At 38.7% G+C, this 20,282-nt stretch overlaps 1 protein-coding gene across 1 annotated transcript in view; it reads left to right on the top strand.

The window, feature by feature from the left end:
* The window catches only part of LOC117296091 (death-associated protein kinase 2-like), a 50,356-nt gene extending 32,028 nt beyond the window's left edge, over window positions 1–18,328 (top strand). Inside the window, exons 6-11 of the mRNA XM_033778963.1 lie at window positions 342–368; window positions 1,192–1,344; window positions 6,842–6,887; window positions 9,217–9,306; window positions 9,968–10,048; window positions 18,200–18,328. Of these exons, the coding sequence (XP_033634854.1) occupies window positions 342–368; window positions 1,192–1,344; window positions 6,842–6,887; window positions 9,217–9,306; window positions 9,968–10,048; window positions 18,200–18,328 (526 nt within the window). The remainder of the gene's footprint in view (window positions 1–341; window positions 369–1,191; window positions 1,345–6,841; window positions 6,888–9,216; window positions 9,307–9,967; window positions 10,049–18,199) is intronic.
* Window positions 18,329–20,282: the final 1,954 nt, after the last annotated feature.

Below are 20,282 nucleotides of genomic sequence, written 5' to 3'. Positions count from 1 at the left end.
GCTTAAAGAAGCAGCTTGCTATGAAATTGGGCTAAGATGAATCTTGTAACGATAAGAAAAGCCATTGGGAACGTGCATGCCTGATTTCATCTGGATTATTGAATATTCATATATGAAATATTAATAAACTTTTGCTTGATGTATTTTTTTCCCCGCTATAGTAAGCACAGAAACTTGCTTACCAGTAAACAGCTATATTAAATAAGCCCAGGGCTTACTTTCTAAAAGGTTCTCAGCAACCGTGTCTCCTAAGTTTGGAACTATTTACAGACTCAGGGAGCTAATGATATTCTACTTGTATCTAATGTTTTTTCTTCTTTCTGGTTTCATTTTTATTACAGGGCCATCGGTGTCATCACGTACATTCTGTAAGTACCCTAAAATAGTGCCAATCTATTCCTATGACGTCAGTAATATTTCTGACTGCATTTGCCATCAACTCACACGTTGGTTGACTTCCATAAAAATCTCTGGAACCCTCTCTAGGATATGTTTGTTAGTATTTCTGAGACTTCCATAAGTCTTTTTGAGACCGTGCATTTTCTGTTGACAAACGAGACTGACTATGTACATTCCAGATCCTTTCTGACAGGCGAGATAACCCTATGGTTATATGGAAACTTTCCATTTTTGTTACAAAAATAACAGCTGAATTTATTTTTAAGATGTGCCCCCCCTTTTCTTTATTTCAAAAGTTGATAACATCAAACAGTACCGTCTCCATAAAACATAATATTGAGTGTTTAATTCTCCCATTGACCTGTGTACAAGTGCCTGCAGGAAGTCCAGCTTCTGTGACTCTTTTTTACAAACCTATCATTATCATAAAATTGTGTCAAACACACCACAGCATATGCATTGACGTTCACGTAGAGACAGTAAATTGTCTTAAATGTAACACCCTGTTAGTTCAGTCTACTCAAGTAGAGACAGCAAATTGTCTAAAATGTAACACCCTGTTAGTTCAGTCTACTCTAGACTATTTTCCTTTTAATAAATATTTTTAATTTTTTATCATTTTTGAAATAACCTACCCCACCAATAAATAAATTCCAGTTGTTAGTATATTCATTTTCTCAATATAAACCACAATATTAATTTTCTTCAAAAACATGATGACTCAAAAAATATTGTGTTGGATTGTCAGTTGTAACTAACTCCGGACTATATTATTATTATCTTGTCATTCAGGTTGAGCGGGGCGTCACCATTCCTTGGGGACGATCAGCAAGAGACGTACAATAACGTGACGGCAGTGGATTATGACTTCGATGAAGAGTACTTCCCCACAACCAGTGAACTAGCCAAAGATTTCATCCAAAGATTGCTCTGCAAAAACTCAAAGTAGGTTACTGGGATGGGGACACTAAAGCCCTTTTCAAACTAGTCCATTTCCCTGGGTTGCCCCCGGGAATAATAGCCAGCCTTGTTACACTATGATTGCTTTACCCCGATCTGCTACAGCAAATGGGCATACTCCGGGAATAGCAACCCCTGCTCTTGAGTAGGGGTAAGCTGTAAAACCCCGGGGTATTCTTGAGACGTGTAATTGGAACGCTGCGACATAGAGACACAGTGTGAAAGTGTGCCGACGGTAACCGAGGGGTAAAACAAGTCTTGGGGTCTCCCCATAACTGTATTCAGACCTGAAGCCTTTCGCAAGCCTCTGAAAACACACATTTGTTTTCTTCTTTCAAAACATTTGTTTGTAACTTTGATGACCGATTGAGCCCAAATTTTCACAGATACTGGTCTCTGACAATTGCCAATCAAGTCCAGTGCCTTTAACAAAAGGTATCCGGAAGCTTTGACAGAGCGAAGACTCCCTCGTGTCGCTTTCATGTAAAAACCCAATTGACCCCTTGCACGCGTGTCACACGCGGCGACTGATGCCACGATCACCATGTTGGTGGGCAGTTAGGTTTACGTGTATTAACGCCGCGTCGCCTAAAATGCGCACTTCACTGCATAACTCACAGCATAGAGTTGTTTATATAAAAACGTACAGTGAAATTGCCCACCAGTATGGCGCATTCAAGATTTTTCTGATGATGACGTCAGGTGAAATGGGTCAATATGCAAACAGAAGTCGTAACTTGGCCAACAAACATGTATGGGCTTATGGGAACACCCTTTTGGGGTCTTTTAGACAACGGAACAATGGTCCCCACAAGAAACTTCTTTGTTAACCTGGACCCCACAGGGGAATTCTATAGAAATGGGAAGAATAGAACAATTATAGCTACATGTAGACCCCACAAACCGGATTGTGTGAACGTGTCTTTCTGTTGAAACCTTTGTACCCGATTATAAAGCTTTGACAGAGCGAAGGCGCCCATGCTTCGCTTTCAAACCCAACGCAGACTTTGCTAAGGCCAAACAATGGGAGAGCAACGAAAAGTCTGATGGGTCGATAAATGTGTATGTGTATATACACGTTCAAATAATCACAGCATCGGAACTTGAGTTCGGTGAGCAGACTGCTCGGCCATGACACGCCACAAATTAATTACAAATGCTGAACTTACCCCTTAATTAATTCTTAAACAGGTGCATCTAGTCAATGGTCAACTCATGACTCATCCGTAGGAACTTCAGTTGCATATGTACACATTCTAGTCATTGACATAGTGTGTTCAATAAGTTAAAGTAACTGAATCATCAAATTGCTAACATTTTCACATTCAAGTCATGTACAGTACTTAGCCTGTTCAATAAGTAAATACATCATCAAATTGGTAACATTTTCACATTATAGTTATGGACAAAATTTGTTCAATAAGTAAATACATTGTAAAATTGCTAACATTTTCACCTTCCTGTCATGATCATAGTTTGCTCAATAAGTAAATGCAACGTCAAATTGCTAGAGGCAGTTTGAGTCTTGTATTTAGAAGCGGGTTTAGGATTCAACAGAAAGGAGGGATCAATTTGAAGAAGATCTCTTCTAGACTTGAAAAAAAAAAGGATAAAAAACCACACACCTGTGTATACAATGCAAATAAGGATATATGCAGATGAGGCTATGCAAATGAGATTATGCTAATGTGGGACTGGGACGTTTAAAATAAGATATGTGATGGATACAATCAAACCATATAGCAAAGATAACGTCCTACATCCTTACGGACTGTAAAGGGGGAAACCCTGTTTCAACCCCCAGAACTAGGATGTAACATGCTTCTGGTGACAGGTGATTTTGCTGGACAGCCCCAACATTCAGTTAACTGTAGCACTCGCCTTGAAGTGTCCTCTTTGCTGTCAGGCAGATCCCACCCCCCCCCCCAAAAAAAAAAGTAAATATTTTTGCAAAAATATACCCAAGAATGCCAAGAAAAATCACACAAAAAACAATCAAAGAAAAAAAAAAAAATTGTTAACAAATAAACACAAAAAAAAGAAGCTCAAATACTGTTAAGAACACTTAGTCGGAAGAGTAAATCACAAGAATTGAATGTTCCCTTCTTCATATGTGAAAGCCAAGTGCAAGACAAATCAGTAATGAACTAACTGTGTATGTCGGCACAGATTGAATGTCTACAGGGTGTGTGGACTGTTAGTCATGAACTTTATATATATAGCACCAGCTTAGGAACTTTTGGAATCTACGTTAGATCGGAAGTGAAGCTGAAGCGGAATCCTAGACAAATTGGGAAATCAAGATAAGAAAGTTCTTACTCTATGATGCTGTGTAACTTTAATTAATAAACAAAAATAGTCTCCCAAGCAAGCAGATATACAAATTTGGTTACCGCAAACCAAATATACATTGTCTATGCCTAAAATCACAGAAATTGGTTTGATTGACAGCATATTGCACTACAGCACATTGTAAACCATTACATTGTGCCATTGTGAAAAGGAGTAGGTCTCATAATTCAAACGTAGTCCCACATACCTTGCAGGAAAATACTGTATGTTCAAAGCGCCTGAGCGTCACTGAGTGATGGATATGCGCGCTTAATAATGTAAGAAGCCACTACTACTAAACCTCAGACTTTGAGAAATTAGTACATGCCCCAGACTTTGAAATATTCATTTTTCATTTCTTAAATTTAAAATGAAGGGCCAGCATCAAGTGTTAAAGAGATAAGACTTCCACTTTTCTTAGACCTCAAGTTCTCAGTTTGAAGGTCGAGTTCCGTTTTGGCGTTTCGTGTCTAGCTTGCTGAGTAGTGACTCACCCTGACACTGCTTCCTGCCAAGTCCGATCTTAAGTTATCTTTAAAGTAAGACTGCGGTCTTTTTGACAGCGCATCCTCTTTTGTCCTAAAATACCCCGCTCGTACGATCTGCTTTCTAAGTAGCCCAATTCTGTAGAGAGATGTTTTTATACAACTACGGTACACAATGGCAAGAGTCGACGAGAAGGTCTTTGAATTTGAGGAAACGATCAAGTCTTCTCAGAGTCGTAGCCAGCGCCCAATAAGCCTGGCCTGCAGGCACAAAAAAGTGCTAAGCACAAGTCTTGCTCAGCAGAAACAGTTTACCTGTCAAAATTTCATTTAGTGTGCATTGGGTGACTGGTGCCCCTCTCAACATTTGCTCAGGAAAGAATTTGGTCAAGCAATATTTTCTGCTAAGCAACTTTATGAGATTGGGTCCTGTTCCCATGAATTCCTCTAGCGTATCTGCTTTCTAAATTGCTCAACTTTGTTTAAAATATTCACATAATAGCCCAATGTCATGAGTAGACAAAGTGATCTTTGCATTTGACGAACCGATCGGGCCCTCTGGGTTTATCATTCTGTGCTAACAAATGGGCTAAATGATGCTAAGAAACATCGGCGTGAGGGTAAAAGCAAAATGAATATTCTTTATCCCCGATGCAAATTTAACATCTATTAAATAGCCTAAATGAGTTTAATTCAACTAGGTTTATTATTCAATTAAACAAATTCCATGAGTGACAGTAGTTAAAAGGACTAAGTTGACTCGTTAAAAAATATTGTTAAAACATCAAAAGTTTAGGCTGAGCCTGTGTGTTTTTAAATTTGGGTGTGTAGTTTTCTGTAAATAGTTATGACCCCACACACTTAATACATGCGTATGTAGGTTACTTATTTGTGACTAGCCTGCAAAGCCACCTGAGGGACAAGTTTGACTAGCCTGACAGTGCTCTTGACTTGGGTTTGCACGCCGTCAGGCTTGCGACTAAATCAAGCCCAGACATTATTGAAAGAGATTGTTTTACAATTGTGCGTGATGAATGATGACATTCTGACAAGTGTTTTTTTTTGTCTATGTTTGTCAGGGAAAGGCTTTTTGTTTCTGTGAACAAAAAGATTTTCCATTAGATGATCAGAATGTTTGTGGAAATAATATAGTTTGTGTGATTGAGGTTTTTTTTCTTTTTCATTCTTGTCAGGCAAATTTGCTTTTTATTTCAGTGTTTGATACAAGCAAATAGAACTTCCATTAGATAATCAGAACATTCATGGAAACATAATTTAAGATAGCTGGGACAAAGACATTGGTATGCAGCAGGCCTCAGTTGCTTGTTAAGGAAATTCCACACCTTTTTTTAAATCCAAGTCTTCTAAGAAACTAATTATTTAATTCAGTATAATGTATTCACATCGAAAGGCTTTTCGCTTCTGTGTTTGATACAAACAAATAGAACTTCCATAAGATAATCAGAATATTTGTGGCAACATAATTTAAGAATGGCTGGGACAAGGACATTGTGAGGCAGCAGGCCTCCGTTGCTTGTTAAGGAAATTCCACACCTTTTTTTGCATTCAAGTCCTCCAAGAAACACATCATTTAATTCAGTGCAATTTATTGGCATCGAAAGATACAGTCGGCAGAAGCGAATAATTAAGACGTGCATAATGAGGAAGAAATTTAATTGAAAGAAACGGCAAAGAAGAAATGTAACGAGGCATGACCCTTTTATAATATGGAAAAAATTTGGCTTATTTTTGTGTTGTCATATATATTTATAATATGTAAAATGTAGTTTGTAACTACAACAAGAGGTTTTTTTCTTACTTTGTTTTTCCAAAACAGTATTTTTTCATTTCGAATTAGATTCTTTTAATTGATGATATTATTATTGGTTTTTTTGGTGTCTTATTTGGGTTCCTGATTCATGATGTTGGTCAGCACACTGGTAGCCTGTTTATGTTCATTTTAAACAACATCGCTCTGTTGGTGTGAATTCCCCCCAAAATCCAAGAATTTTATTTTCTATTTATAATGAGAATTATGTGAATATTTGGAAAACAAGTTAAAATATACAACATTTCTTGAACCATGGAAGACAGGTTTGACCGAGCAGCTGCAATATTTAATAGATTTGCATCGGGGATAACAAATATTAATGTGGTTTACCCTTACACCGATGTGTCTATAATCAGTACTTCCCCAAGTTTCTTTAAAAATAATCACAGGCATATTACTCAAGTGGGATTCGAACCCACGACCTTTGCATTTAGAACAGTGTCTTACGAACTAGACCACCGAGATGGCTCGGTCGCTGTAATATGTCACTTTAGTTCAACCCTGGCCCATTGTTCCTTTCACCTCCGCCTTAGCCCTCCCCTTCTTCCTTCCCCTACCCCCTTCCCCCCTCCCCTCCATCCCCCTTCCGCCTTGGCCCCTTTTCCCCTTCCCCATCCGCCTTAGCCTTCTCCCTTCCCCTCCCCCTTTCTCTGGCCCCTTTCATCCCCGCCCAAATGACATGGCTTTAAACTCTAGCCGATGGATCACTAATTGAATTAAGGGATGAAACCTAATTTTAGAAACAGTGTTAATGAATAATCTCATGGGATTATCCCAATTTAATTATAATCGTCTCCTCTTTCTTTCCTCTTTCTTGTTTTATTTCCCCTGACAGGAAGAGAGCTACAGTGGACGATTGCCTGAACCACGTATGGATTAAGGTAAAATGTTTGTCCTTGTTTATGGGAGAGTACATTTATTCCAATCATGTAGTCTTAAAGGTAAGGTGTATGTTTGGTAATCACTCTTAAAATCAATGGACAATAAAAACCTTTGTTGAAAGTAAAAAGCATATTGAGAAACATTTCAAATCGAAGGAATGTGGTTATGTAAGAATATATAAGTGTTTATGCCTCAACAATTGAATCTGAGAAACAGTACTGCAGATCGTGTATTCCTATTGCGGATTATTCTTCCACCATAGACATATTCGCTCCGGGTTTTCGGCGATAATCTCAAAAACTCGACCACCCTTGAAATGGAACTGTAACATGAAAGTTTTATTGTAAACACCAACATTTATATTTACTGCAGTAAAAAAAATCTCAGATTCAAATTTTAGGGCATAAAATCTGATAACCACATCACCACATTACTTCGTAGTGAAATATTTCTCAAAATGCTTTATGCCGTAGGCTTCTAACCAAAAGTTTGTATTGCCATTCATTTTAAAAGTGATTACCAAAAGTATACCGTCCCTTAAAAAAAAAAAAAAAAAAAAAAAACCCAAACCAATGTTGAATGCTCTCTTTAAAACTCATTCACGACAAGAGAGAGTAGCCCTAGACTAACTGTCTGCAGTTCCAGCGTCATTGGACCGCTAACGGATGGTAATTTTCACACACTTTAACTCCCACGAGGTTACATTGATTGATGCCAAGTCATCTCAAATGCTGGTGATGATTGTGTATATTTTACTTGCGCCAGAGAATGACTGAGCGTAGGATGGTAGCCTGATCCGCCACTTTTTTGATAATATTTGATAACCAGTTCTGGCAGGTACAATGTATGCTTCGTTTTTGAGAGGGCAAGGGCACCAAAGCATTTTCTCCTCGGTAAAGGGCACCCTATGAGGAACTTGTAAATTTTCTGGAAATTGTAAATTTTCTATAAATTGTAAATTTCTACTGGAGCATTTCAAGGGCACCAAAGCATTTTCTCCTTGGTAATGGTAAAGGTCCCCCTTGAGGAAATTGTAAATTTCTACTGGAGCATTTCAACGGCACGAAGGCATTGACCAAGGGGCATGGAAACAATCGCCATTGTTGCCCCCGCGTGAAGTATCAGGTCTGTCAGTCTAGACCGTGTACACAGGTTTTCCTCAAGAAAAATTTGATTGACCAAGGAAAAATTGACTACAGGGTGACTTGAACCGGTGACTGCCTAATTGATATGCCAGCACTCCACCAATTTATCTATCTAGCCCAGTGGCCTGATTCTAGTGCCTAATGATGTTTTATTAAACCAACAAACAAAAAAACAAAAAAACAAACAAACAAACAAACAAACAAACAAACAAACAAACAAACAAACAAACAAACAAACAAATTGTACAAAAGAACCAGTCAACGAGTAAGAAAAATTGCATTGAACAAAGAAATAAAAATTGACTCCAGCGGGACTTGAAACTGTGACTGCCAGATTAATGTGCCGTCGCTCTACCAACTGAGCTATTTAGCCCAGTGGCCAGATTCTAGCGCCTGGTGATGTTTTATGAATGCAAATTGTACAAAGGACCTTTCTGAGCTGATGAATTAACACACTGATGTTCCCAACTTCTGACAGGCGGCTGATGCAATAAGATCTGACAAAAACAAATGTTTCAATTATTAAAGGCCGTGCCACGCCTGCCATGTCACACCCGACATAAATGTAAACACAAAATATAGAGCCATGGCTTGACGTCATACATTTGCGATGAATGACTCAAAGCAAATCGCATTGCTCGCAATTGAAACAAAACAAATCGTGCCAATCTTTTTTTTTCATGTCTTGACGTCAAAATAACTGTTTCTTTATGGCTTATTTCCTCTAAATATCCAGCTGTTTTGGATCAAGATATAGGACTGACAAAAATCAATCAGCTGCTGATGTTACTTGGCTCTGAAATCTTTTGTATCCAGTGATTAGTTGATGTTCGATTTCATGAATCCTTCTTCAAGTTTTAATTTCAACAAAGATATTGACTGTGTGATGTTTGAAGCTTTGTATGGTGTGGGTCATTTCATTTCGCTGTTATTAAAAATACCAATCAACAAGTCCGAAGACTAAAAATATTCAGTTTACAAAAAGTGACATAAAAAATAAGTGATGTAAGTTAGAATGAATTAGAGATAAAACATAATAAGAACTATTCTGGGAGCGCACAGCTGTTTTGATAACAGTTTTTTTTTACTTCGCATTTCCTTGGACATTCCCTGAAACTGACTAGATAAATGTTAAATAACAATATTTACTTTAGTTCTCACATTATTTGTTTGTATCTTGCAGCCTTCTAATGTTAAACAACGCAAACTAAGAGACAGCTCACATCTCAACACAGAGAATCTAAGGAGATTCAACGCCAAGAAACGATGGAAGGTATTTTATATTGTCATGTATTACAAACCTTAAGCTAACAAAAAAGATGGGCATGTCCAGGGCTCGAATCTCAGCATTTTTTTAAATATTGAATTCAGTGTTTTTTTTTACACAAAAAGTGACAACAAGTTTTTGTTCTACTTATTGTCTGCCTGCCCCTCTTTACACTGCCCAAAAGTAGCTGCATAACACACACACACACAAGAAAACAAGTGAACTGAAAGTGTGTGTCAAGGTCACACGTATAATAACATTTCCAATGTTTTTGCCTTGTGGTCCCTTCATAAGGTCCCCTCAGACTTACAACAGAAGCGCCCTTCGTAAAATGAAAATTACCTTGCCCTCTAGAAGATGAAATTACAGGTCTGCTCCATGTGGCTATTTACCAGCAGCCGATTTCTCAAAACGCTAGGATTAATCCTATCTCGAGTTAGAACGAGTAACCCTTCCTAACTTAGGATGGGTTCAATGCGTCATAACAACTTCGGATACAGAACTGAACTTGCCTAAAGTCCTAAGATTAATCCTAAGTTAGAAAGAGTTTGGTGATATTGACGGCTGGGCTCTTATGTAAAGTGCATTAAGACATTGTTGTGAAATGCGCTATACTAAGAACTAGTTATTATTATTACTATTATTGTTTCTTTGTGGACCGTTTCAGCAATCGATGAAAGTCGTCTCAATATGCAATCGTCTCTCCAGAAACGCCAAGATCCGCAGCACCACAGGCAACTTGGACGGGGTGAGTAAAATCAAATAAATGAGTTTGTTATGTTTCCCTAACAAGTACCTGTACATACTACTTCATTCCTTTTCAGCCATGTGTCTGTCCTTGGAACATTCATTGCCATTCAATCATTGTGTAAATGACAATGCCACTATAAAGCAAGGATAATGCCTGCACTGCGCTGCAAGAGTTGCTGGTCTTGGAAGTTATTTGCGGCAATGTTCAAGTGTGGAATTAAGACATAAATTTTGCCATCTAATTTTTATTAGAGGCAAATTTCAGAAAGGAATTATAAGACCTAGAAAGATCCATTGGCTCAGAGCAGAAAGACCCATTGGCTCAGAGCAGAAAGACCCATTGGCCCAGAGCAGAAAGACCCACTGGCCCAGAGCAGAAAGACCCATTGGCTCAGAGCAGAAAGACCCACTGGCCCAGAGCAGAAAGACCCACTGGCCCAGAGCAGAAAGACCCACTGGCCCAGAGCAGAAAGACCCATTGGCTCAGAGCAGAAAGACCCATTGGCTCAGAGCAGAAAGGACTTCTAAAACCTAGAGAGACCTAGTTGGCTCCGAGCAGAAAATACTTATAAAACCTAAAAAAACCTAGGACTTTTAAGACCTAGAAGACCCGTTTGGTTCACAGCAAAAAGGATTTCAAAGACCTATAAAGACACAGTTGGCTCAGAGAAGAAAGGACTTCTAAGACCTAGAGACCCAGTTGGTTTAGAGCAGAAAGTACTCATAAGACATCACACAATGAGGTATAAGTCCCTTCTGCTCTGAGCCGATGACTTTCAGTTGGAGACTTCAAAAAGGTGATCAAGCCGGAGCCGAAGCCTAAGCCATGGTTCTGAAAACTGTTTTAAATTAAGGAGAGGATTATAGACTGATTCCTATTTTGCATCAGTATCCTTGGTTGCTGTCTGGAGGTAGGGTTCATGACTAAGATGGTGTCATCATGAGAAAGGCTTACATGCACTCATCACCTTCATGTGTCAGTGACAGGTTGAATCACCCAGTAACACACAGAATAATCTTAAGGTCACACCTTGAACATAAACCTGGGGTGGATTTCACAAAGAGTTAAGACTAGTCTTATCTCGAGTCAGGACGTGTTACTGGTCCTAACTTAGGACTAACCTTAAGTTTTAACAACTTGTAGTGAGTCCTAGGACTAATCCTAAGTTAGGACTATCCATGTGAAAATGGACCCGTTACAACGTGAGCCTGCATCATGTTATCCTGAAGACAGATCGGATTACACTGGTTGCACTGTAGAGTTCCTCAAACATCGAACTCTTAGGGCCTTGTCACACGAGGCAACTTTTCCAGGCAACTTGGAGGCAACCAACCGCAGTGCATGCTATGAGACCACATTGATAGCACATGAGTATTTTTCTTAAAAATGTCTTATGATCCTCCAAAAAGTATGTGAACATTGAAATGTGAATGCCTTTTCTTCTTTGAGATTGCCTGGAACTGGTTGCCTGTAAATTGCCCCGTGTGACATGACCCTTATTCACCACAACTGATGCAAGAGATAGTATTTTTAACATTAACTGTCAAATACCGAAAGTGGTTAATACTGTTGTGGAGCGGTTTAAATCAAATATCTATTCCTGTGTAAAGAATGCCATCAATCAACACAATAAAGCATTATGGTCACAATGCAATACTTACAGTCACCTCGCCCCCTTGGTGTGTATTTTTACAATAGCTACTCATAATGGTACAGGTTGACACCAACGGGTGCACCTGTTAACCGCCCTAGCCTCTCCTATCCTTAAATAATGAATTCTATTTAGATATATCAAGATGTTTGTGCCTTAATGGATCATTTCTTATGGCAACTGCACCTACATGTATAGGACGTACATGTAGTACCTTAGTTCCCACTTGTTGTGTAATGTAAGTAAAAGAACCCAGTGCACTTATCGTAAAGAGAAGGGGTTCGCCCCGGTGTCCCTGGTTATACGCCTCTCTTATATTTATGCATGACGTCATAACTCTTACCCAAAATGAAGCTATGGGCGCACGTCTGCCACCACTGCTGTGGCTGCGCCCGTGGCCTCGTTTTGGGTTAGCATTGTGACGTACCTCATGCATAAGTATTAAGAGAGGCGTATTCCAAACCAACTTCAAAGGGAAACCCTTCTCAAAATAGTTTACAATATCCACAGCTGCAGTGCTTCTTACCAAGTTAGTTTTTTGAATCTTTGACCAACCTTTAAGAAGTGCATGTACTTTATCTTAGTCATCCCTCCATTTCTCCTGCCTACTTTGTCCTCCCCATTGACTATGCACAGTCACAATATGCATACACGTTTCACTTAGATATACAGTAAGAAACCCCAAGGGGTGGCCCAGAGTCCCTGCATCCTACGTAAGATTGTGCAAAGTGTAGCAGGCCCCGCTCCGCAAAGTAACACATCACTGCATAAAGAAGACGTAAGTGGCCTCCTTTTCTATGTCTGTGAGACTGGGCCCGAAGCATGAGTCGCATGGTCTGGATATGTCTGCAGCATGTGTTAGCCAGATCGGGAAAGGAACAAAAACAGAAGGTTTTACAGCAGTTGATTTTTATCACTGGGATTGACTCAGATGAATTGTTTATTTTTTTCTTCTGGTTGAGAAAATAAAGTTAGCTGTTGCAAACTGTTTATCAACCAAAAGGACCTCTGGTGTAAAATTAAAAAAATAGTTTATGGCCTGATGTTCGGACCCTAGCAATGTTTTTCTTGAAGACTAGATGGAACTGGTTAATGGAACTAAGGGACTCTCAAAAGAACTTTGCACTGTAGCGGTCAGGGAAATTTACCTCAGAGACAAATAAATGCTGATTTCTAGACGTTAGGGGATCCAGAGTAAGGGAAATGCTATGAAATTGAGGAAGGGACTTACTGTGACAAACCAATCCACATACAGGGCTCTGACCGAGGTAGGATTTGAACAAGTTCCAAAGAGGATAATCTATCTATCTAGCCTATGTCGCTCCACTGCAGAAGGAAGACCTCTTTATCACCATTCCACCTTGATCTTTCCTGGGGCCAATTTCATAGCGCTGCAAAGCACAAACATTTGCTTAGCATGAAATTTTTGTCCTCGATAAAAACAGAATTACCAACCAAATTTCCACGTGGTTTTGAGGATAAACAAACAACAGCTGAATACAAGTACCAAGCAATATGCAACAAATGGAAATATGGTTGGTAATCCTGTTTTTATCAAGGAAGAAATTTCATGCTAAGCAAATCTTTGTGCTAAGCAGCACTATGAAATTGGGCCCTGTGCTCTGATGTCGTCGTAAAGAGGATAAAGGCAAGGGAAAAACCACTAGACACACATCACTTTGATCTTGTACATGTTAGGAATAGCAATCATACATTGAGCTTAGGTGAGGAATGGTCTTTTACTTGGAACTCATGTTTTCTACATACTTGTCTTTTATTTTTGTAGTCAAGTTTGCCTCAAACAAGGCTAAAAGCCACTCTTGCTAAAGAAGAAAAATATTTAAGATGAAAATAACCCAGGGGAGCAGAAATTGGCTCTTAAAACAGTCTAGATTGTAGGATGGAGGAAAACATGCACCAGGCAACGAGTTCCAAAGAGATGCAGTATGTGGAATAAAGCTGCTGGGCTGGCTCTTTGTTCTACATCTCAGCAAAGCAAGAGTGTATGTGAGAAGAAGCAGACAGCATGGTTTTCTCACACTGGTGACCAGTGCATGTTTACTGCATGTTCAACTGCATGTATTGTACCCGACATTTAATGTATATAATGGAGGATTGTGTCTACTTTTGAGTATTTGCTAGACTCTGTCATGGAATAATAAACGGATGTTCTTGGATTAATGCAAAGAACAAGTAAAATTTTCAAACCAATGTGGATGAGTGCCAAGCTGTAAAATCCCACATCCTGCCTATGAGAAACGCCAGCTGTTGGCATTTATGGTTAAGGAAACATTTATTTCTGACCATAAGGGTCTAATGAGCGCGTTTTAAAGTGTGAACTATAGCTAATGGTTGTGAGTTTGACAATCCCTAACCAACTGGGGCAAATTTCATAGAGCTGCTAAGCACGAAAATTTGCTTAGCACAAAATTTCTTCCTTGAAAAAAAAAAGCAGGTCTACCAACCAAATTTCCATTTCTTGCATATCGCTTATTACTGGTGTTCAGCTATTGTTTGCTTATCCTGAAAATCATGTGGAAATTTGATTGGTAATCCTGTCTTTATCAAGGGAACTATTTCATGTTAAGCAAATTTTTGTGCTTAGCAGCTCTATGAAATTGGGCCCTGGATGGATAGGTGTAGATGACTGTACTGAAACCAGCCCCTACGGACGTGGTTAGCGAAGACAAACTACTTTAAAGACGACTGATTTGACTAGAGAAATGTATGTATAAGGGATATAGACATGGCAGATATGCTTGCGAATGTAACTCATGGAATATTATCGGTCAAAGAAATTCAGTGTAGCTGGGCTAATGATTTGGAATCTTCTTCCTGTCACCACGGAATCTTTTAATTTCATCTGTATTTTGAAGGCCTTAGGCTTGTCTCCTTCCATGTTAATTTATATTATTATCTTGATGGAATAGCGCCTTATAAATTTGAATTTTTATGTTAAGACCCATAAAATCCCTCCACTTCGTGATTTGGAGGATTGAGGGCTGTGAGTCCCCCCCCCCCCCCCCCCCCAAAAAAAAAAAAAAAAATAATAATAATAATAATAATAATAAATAAATAAATAAATAAATAAATAAATAAATAAACAAATAAATAAATAAAATAAATAAATAAAATAATGCTAATTGCTCATCACTTTGGCATGCATTCCAATCTGACCCAAGCCCGAACATTTTGGTGTTTGGTGACTATTGAGTGGAGTATAGTGGAGGATTGAGGACTGTAGGCCCAAATAACAACTACTTATCACTGGGCCAGGCGTACCAGTCTTATCCAAGTCCAAACATGATGGTTTGAAGTGATGTAGGAGGATTGAGGTTACTTGTAAGCACACAATTCTAGGGTTTGGACTGTTCGTCAGGAGACAATCTTAATCTAGATAGTTTGTGGTTTATACACAGCAGGTCAACCACCTTGCAATATAAATACTTTCTGTATCCAAATCTGTTTCCTGTCTGTGAACAACAGAGGGCGCCGTTTTGTTTCACCTCTCTACCTATCATCTGCACCTGATCCAAAAGGAAATTTCATATATTCATGGTACTAGGTTTTGATGACAATTTTCAATGTAAACTTGAACATAATGCAGACATGTTTGTCATGCATCCAATTCGCACACTTTCGAATATGGTACTGTTTGGAATACATGGCAAGGGGACCAGACTATTTCCCCCTGCAGCCTCAGTTTGATTGAGTGTTAGAATAACAAGCAGGCTACTTCATCAGCCTAATAACCACTGGTCTGCAGTCACTAGACCATCCCCTCACTGTCTGCATGTTACATATGTGCTGGTGTTCAGACTACTACGGACATACACAATGAGTGCATTCCAGGCGCCACGCTAAAAGGCAATTACGTGAAACCATAAACACTTGAACCAGATGGACGAGGGCCTGCTTGAATCATCTCAAGTCGTGGAAATTTGCTCGGGAAGAAGTAGCTCTCGTCCTCAACGCAGAGTGCCGATTAAGACGAAGCTCCCCAACCTTCTTGAAGGGGTTAAATATTAATCATATTAATTTACTAAGTGCTATCGTATTTAGAGGATCAGACCCCTGAGTTTTACATGTAAACCCCTCTTCAGTTTGACATTTTCTGCAAGTGGGTGTCCTGGGAAATTTAAAGCACAATGTAATGATATGTAAGACTCCCACAGGGGGGAACCTTTTTGAGGGTAAAACCCTCTTCACATGAAAGATATTTAATAGGGGTCCCTTGCTTTATTTTAGCATGGTTGTGAAATTTTACAAATTCCCCTCTAGTGTGAATGGACAACAATGTTTGGAGTGTCCAAGGTCTCTAGTGAAATCTTCTCAAAAACGTTGTCCTTTACATTTTAAACTTTATTTTAATTTCACAAAGGTGCATTTGGTAAAGTTTTGCAACCATGCTAAAATTAGGCAAGCGACCCTTGTTAAACTGCTGTTGTGTGAAACGGCTTTTAGTATGCAAAATTATTTTGTCTGAAGTGCCCCTGTTGAGTAGGAATACATAAAAAGTATGTTGATATATTTGAATCTCCAAAGATCACCTGCTGGCAACTTTTAGTAATGTCTGTGGTGTCCGTTTGAATGCTGCCCTCAATACTGCCAGAGATGCATTTGATGCCTTTTCCCCCCTCCCTTTCACAGGTGTTTTTCTTAATTCTATCTTTCTTGATCTCTGTCTGTAGTCGACTGAGGTGGGAATCATTTTGAGATTTTTCCATCCTTGCTTATCCCTCTTTTTTTTTGATAATTGCCTATAAATATAATAAAATCAGCAGAACATGGACTAAAACCAAAATGACTCTACATTTAATGAAAACCAATATGAGCAGTTGCCCTTTTAGATCACAGTTTTTCATTTGCTGTCAATCCAATCATAGTCTTATCCAAGTAGGCTTATTACAATTTCTTGAAGAAGACAAAACCTGTCTCAAGAAGGGCGTGTCGCTGCTTGTAACTGTCACTTTTCGCTGACCTTCCCCACTTGACGTTTCCTCACGGCTGTCGTTGTGTAATGAATTTGTTTTAAAGAGAAGTTATAAATATGGCTTTTTTCTTCTTTATTTCACCATATCTCATTTGCTATATACTTTTACAAATTAAATTTACGGAAAGATTACAAAATCGCTAAATGGTGTCTTTTAAATCCGTAACGTGCAAAATACAGCTTGATTGCATTATTTTATTATTTAAGAAACAACTTATCTTTTTATCGAAAAACTGGTTTGTCTTTAAAAGTGAATACAACTTTATGATTCAGCAATTTTGAAACCTGGGGGTGGGGGGGGAGGGGTTAGAACACTTGTCCCCTCCCCATATCAGATCCAAACAATAATTCTTCCTACTAAGTCTGATTTCCGATTGCCCGTAGGTCAAGGAAAAATCCTTTAAAAGTGCGATTAAAGTAGCCAGAAGAGCCTATTAAAGGCTTCACATACTTTAGTGCTACCTTAAGGGACCAAATATTATACTAGCATTAACAGGCCCCCCCCCCCAAAAAAAGAGGTCTTTGCCCTGCCTGCCCCCCCTCTCCCATCATAAATTTTGTTGGGCCTGCTTCTCCTAAAGTGACACCTCTCTAAGAGTTGAGGAAACTGTTCTGGCACTGCACTTCACACCTCTTGGGTGAGAAATTTCAGACTTTTCTTTTTATTGAAATCGCTTTTTTTTTTTCTTTTTTCTTTTTTGTCTGCAAGGTGAACACAAATAGGTGTTGTATTCTCCAGATATAAAGAAATCCTGCTCTTTAATCCACTTCTCTAGTTTTGAGGATATTAATCCCAGAAGCTCTTTGGAATATAACTCAAGGGCTTACCAAAAAGTAGAAATGCCAAATTACTTAAACATATAGGTTACTTTCTAAAAAGTTGATTGTATTTTCGATGTTTTTTCTGTCAGCACAATGACTTGCACCTCTCAATCCATTACATCCTGTTGAACACTTGCCATGTACATCTGTCCAAATGCACATCCATTAAGTCCAATGTTTAGTTTCCAAATCATTATATTCATCATAATATTTGAAAATGTTATGTATCCATTAGAATTCACTGTGTACAGAAATATCCACTTTGATAAATTCCCCTTTTCAGTATTTTATTTTTATTATTATTTTCTTTAAATGGCCGTGCTTTCTTAAAAGATAACGGTTCAACTTACTCATTATGCTAGTGACTTTGATGCATAATTATATGCTTTTAAAACTTTGACAATTGCATTCAGTAGAATTCCAACAGATTCTCATGATATTCTGTTGGATTCAAATAGAATCTCATTGTTGAATCAACTGTAAGCTGTTGTATAAGTTACCTCAGGGTGGGGGGGGGGGTGGTTGGATGGGGTATTCATTGTATAATAGCATCAGACTCAGGCTTATCATTTAGATTTGCATCTAGCTATTATGCCTGTACACAAGCAAGTAGTCTTTCAGTTTGCACGCTATTTATTTTCCGCCTCCGCTTTCTTTTATCCCCCTTCTTCCTCCTGTTAAGGGACTTGCATCTTCCAAGCATGCCTCGTCGGATGTTGACGCCACTTCTAAATCAGATGATGCGTCGGCTACTTCTTCAAGGAACTGTAACGATGCTTGCACAGTAGACATCTTGTATGACGAGAAATAAATTACATATTACACAGTAGTTAATCTGAATGCCAACCATGCATACGTAGTTTTTCGCTTGCAAGGATTATCGTTAGCTAAGGGAAAAATGGGTGAGGCACCAGGGGTAGCAGAGTAAACTCTATGGAATGTTGGCTGGTAACCTGTTTATGCTAAGCAACACTTTTTTGTGCTTAGCAAGGTGATGCGCTTACATTACATGCTTAATGTAATTGTGCCCTGGCCTGTGGCCCCCCAGCCTGCATGCGGAAAAATGAATTTGTATGTCCTATCCCACCCTGACATCTCTCTCAGGAAAAGTTCTGTTCATCTCCATGGAACATTTTTTTTACAATAGCAGTTCCAGAAATAATGTATTTCTGTGCAAATTCAAGTCAGTCACATACAGTTGTAGTATTATATACATTTTACCGGTACATGAACATAACTTGCAAGCTGTAACAGCGCCCTCTTGTGAACTAAGTATTTGTGCCCCCAATTGATATTGAGCTTTTATATCAACTCATGGAAGACATTTGGGGTATTTTAGTGTTTGGATAGAGCACTAACCAAACTTGTTGATGTTGAAAAAAAAGAAATTGATAAAAAATAGTCGAACAATAATTTGTTGGGGGTATATTGTCTCCTCTCCTTGATTGCAAGATGCAAATGTTGGCAGCTCTGGATACTAGGGAATAATTCAGTTCAGTAAGTTATTTTTGTAGTAACTTGAAGAACATTTTTAGTCTGCAAATGATGTAATCTGCCTTGAAAGGGGAATAACTAAGGGAATCAATGTGTGGTGAAGAGGTTTTCAACTAGTGGTTTAATCCCAGCGAGGCCTGGTTCTTGATAATTATAAAGAACCAGGCCTCGGCGGGTTTAAACCACTAGTTGAAAACCGATTCAACACACTTTGATTCCCATTCATTAATACCTTTTCGGTCAAAAAACATCAACACTTACGGTCAAAAAGTAAAATAAATGCAAAACTGTCACAACTGTCTCAGCCGTTGCTCTCGACCAATAGGAATGAAGAAACTGTCTTATAAGCACAGGTGCAAACTCGCGTGTCACGCCCATTTCTCAACACTTTTTACTGGTCATAAACAAAGGTTTATACACACCCACGTGACGCGCTCTCCACCAACAGGAATTGCGAAACTGTCTGAGGTATGAATGTTGTATGAAATGAACATGATATCTTCATGAACCTGTATTTTATAAATTCGTGCAATTTTATTGATTTATTATTATTTTCCATAAAAGATAAGGACCAATGGTTTTGGGAAGAGAAACAAATCATTAAAGTTTTTTCCCCGGAGCAGCGATGTGCGTGTATGTTAATTAAGCATTGTATTCTTTGTCATCAATCACAAAACACTTAATTTGATCAAATAAACAAAATTTAGCTCTAGGCACATTGTTGTATTTAATGTCCTTATCGGTTCTAGCGCTCTTTACTTCCGCTGTCACTGTTGTTTCGTTGTATTGTAGCTATAATCCAATATGCAAGTATTCTTTTTATTGTCAATGGTTACGTGTACATGTAGGTCTCTGGTCACTCAACTCTTAGGTCCTGTTTTGAGTTTAGTGACTCTGGCTATGGTTATTGGTTGTTGGCTATGGCTGTTGGCCATGGCTTTTGGCTTTGGGTGTTGACTACAGCTGTTGGTTGTGGCTGTTAGCTATGGCTGATGGTTGGTATCCATGGCTGCTGGCTATGGTTGTTGGCTAGGGATGTTGGCTATGGCTGTTGTATAATAGCTGTTGGCTGTAAAAGACAGGGAAAAATAAATTCACTCATAATACACATACTGCATCTGAACCTTATTACCATAATTTAAGATGCAGACTTTAAAGGAACTGTACACGTTTGGTAAATACTCGAAATAAGTATTAGCATAAAACCTTACTTGTTAATGAGCAATGGAGAGCTGTTGATAGTATAAAACATTGTGAGGAACACTCCCTCT

This window comes from Asterias rubens, chromosome 10 (genome assembly GCF_902459465.1).
Source record: "Asterias rubens chromosome 10, eAstRub1.3, whole genome shotgun sequence".
NCBI lineage: Eukaryota > Metazoa > Echinodermata > Asteroidea > Forcipulatida > Asteriidae > Asterias > Asterias rubens.
The sequence above is the reverse complement of the archived record's forward strand: the minus strand, read 5'-3'. Positions and strand labels throughout refer to the sequence as shown.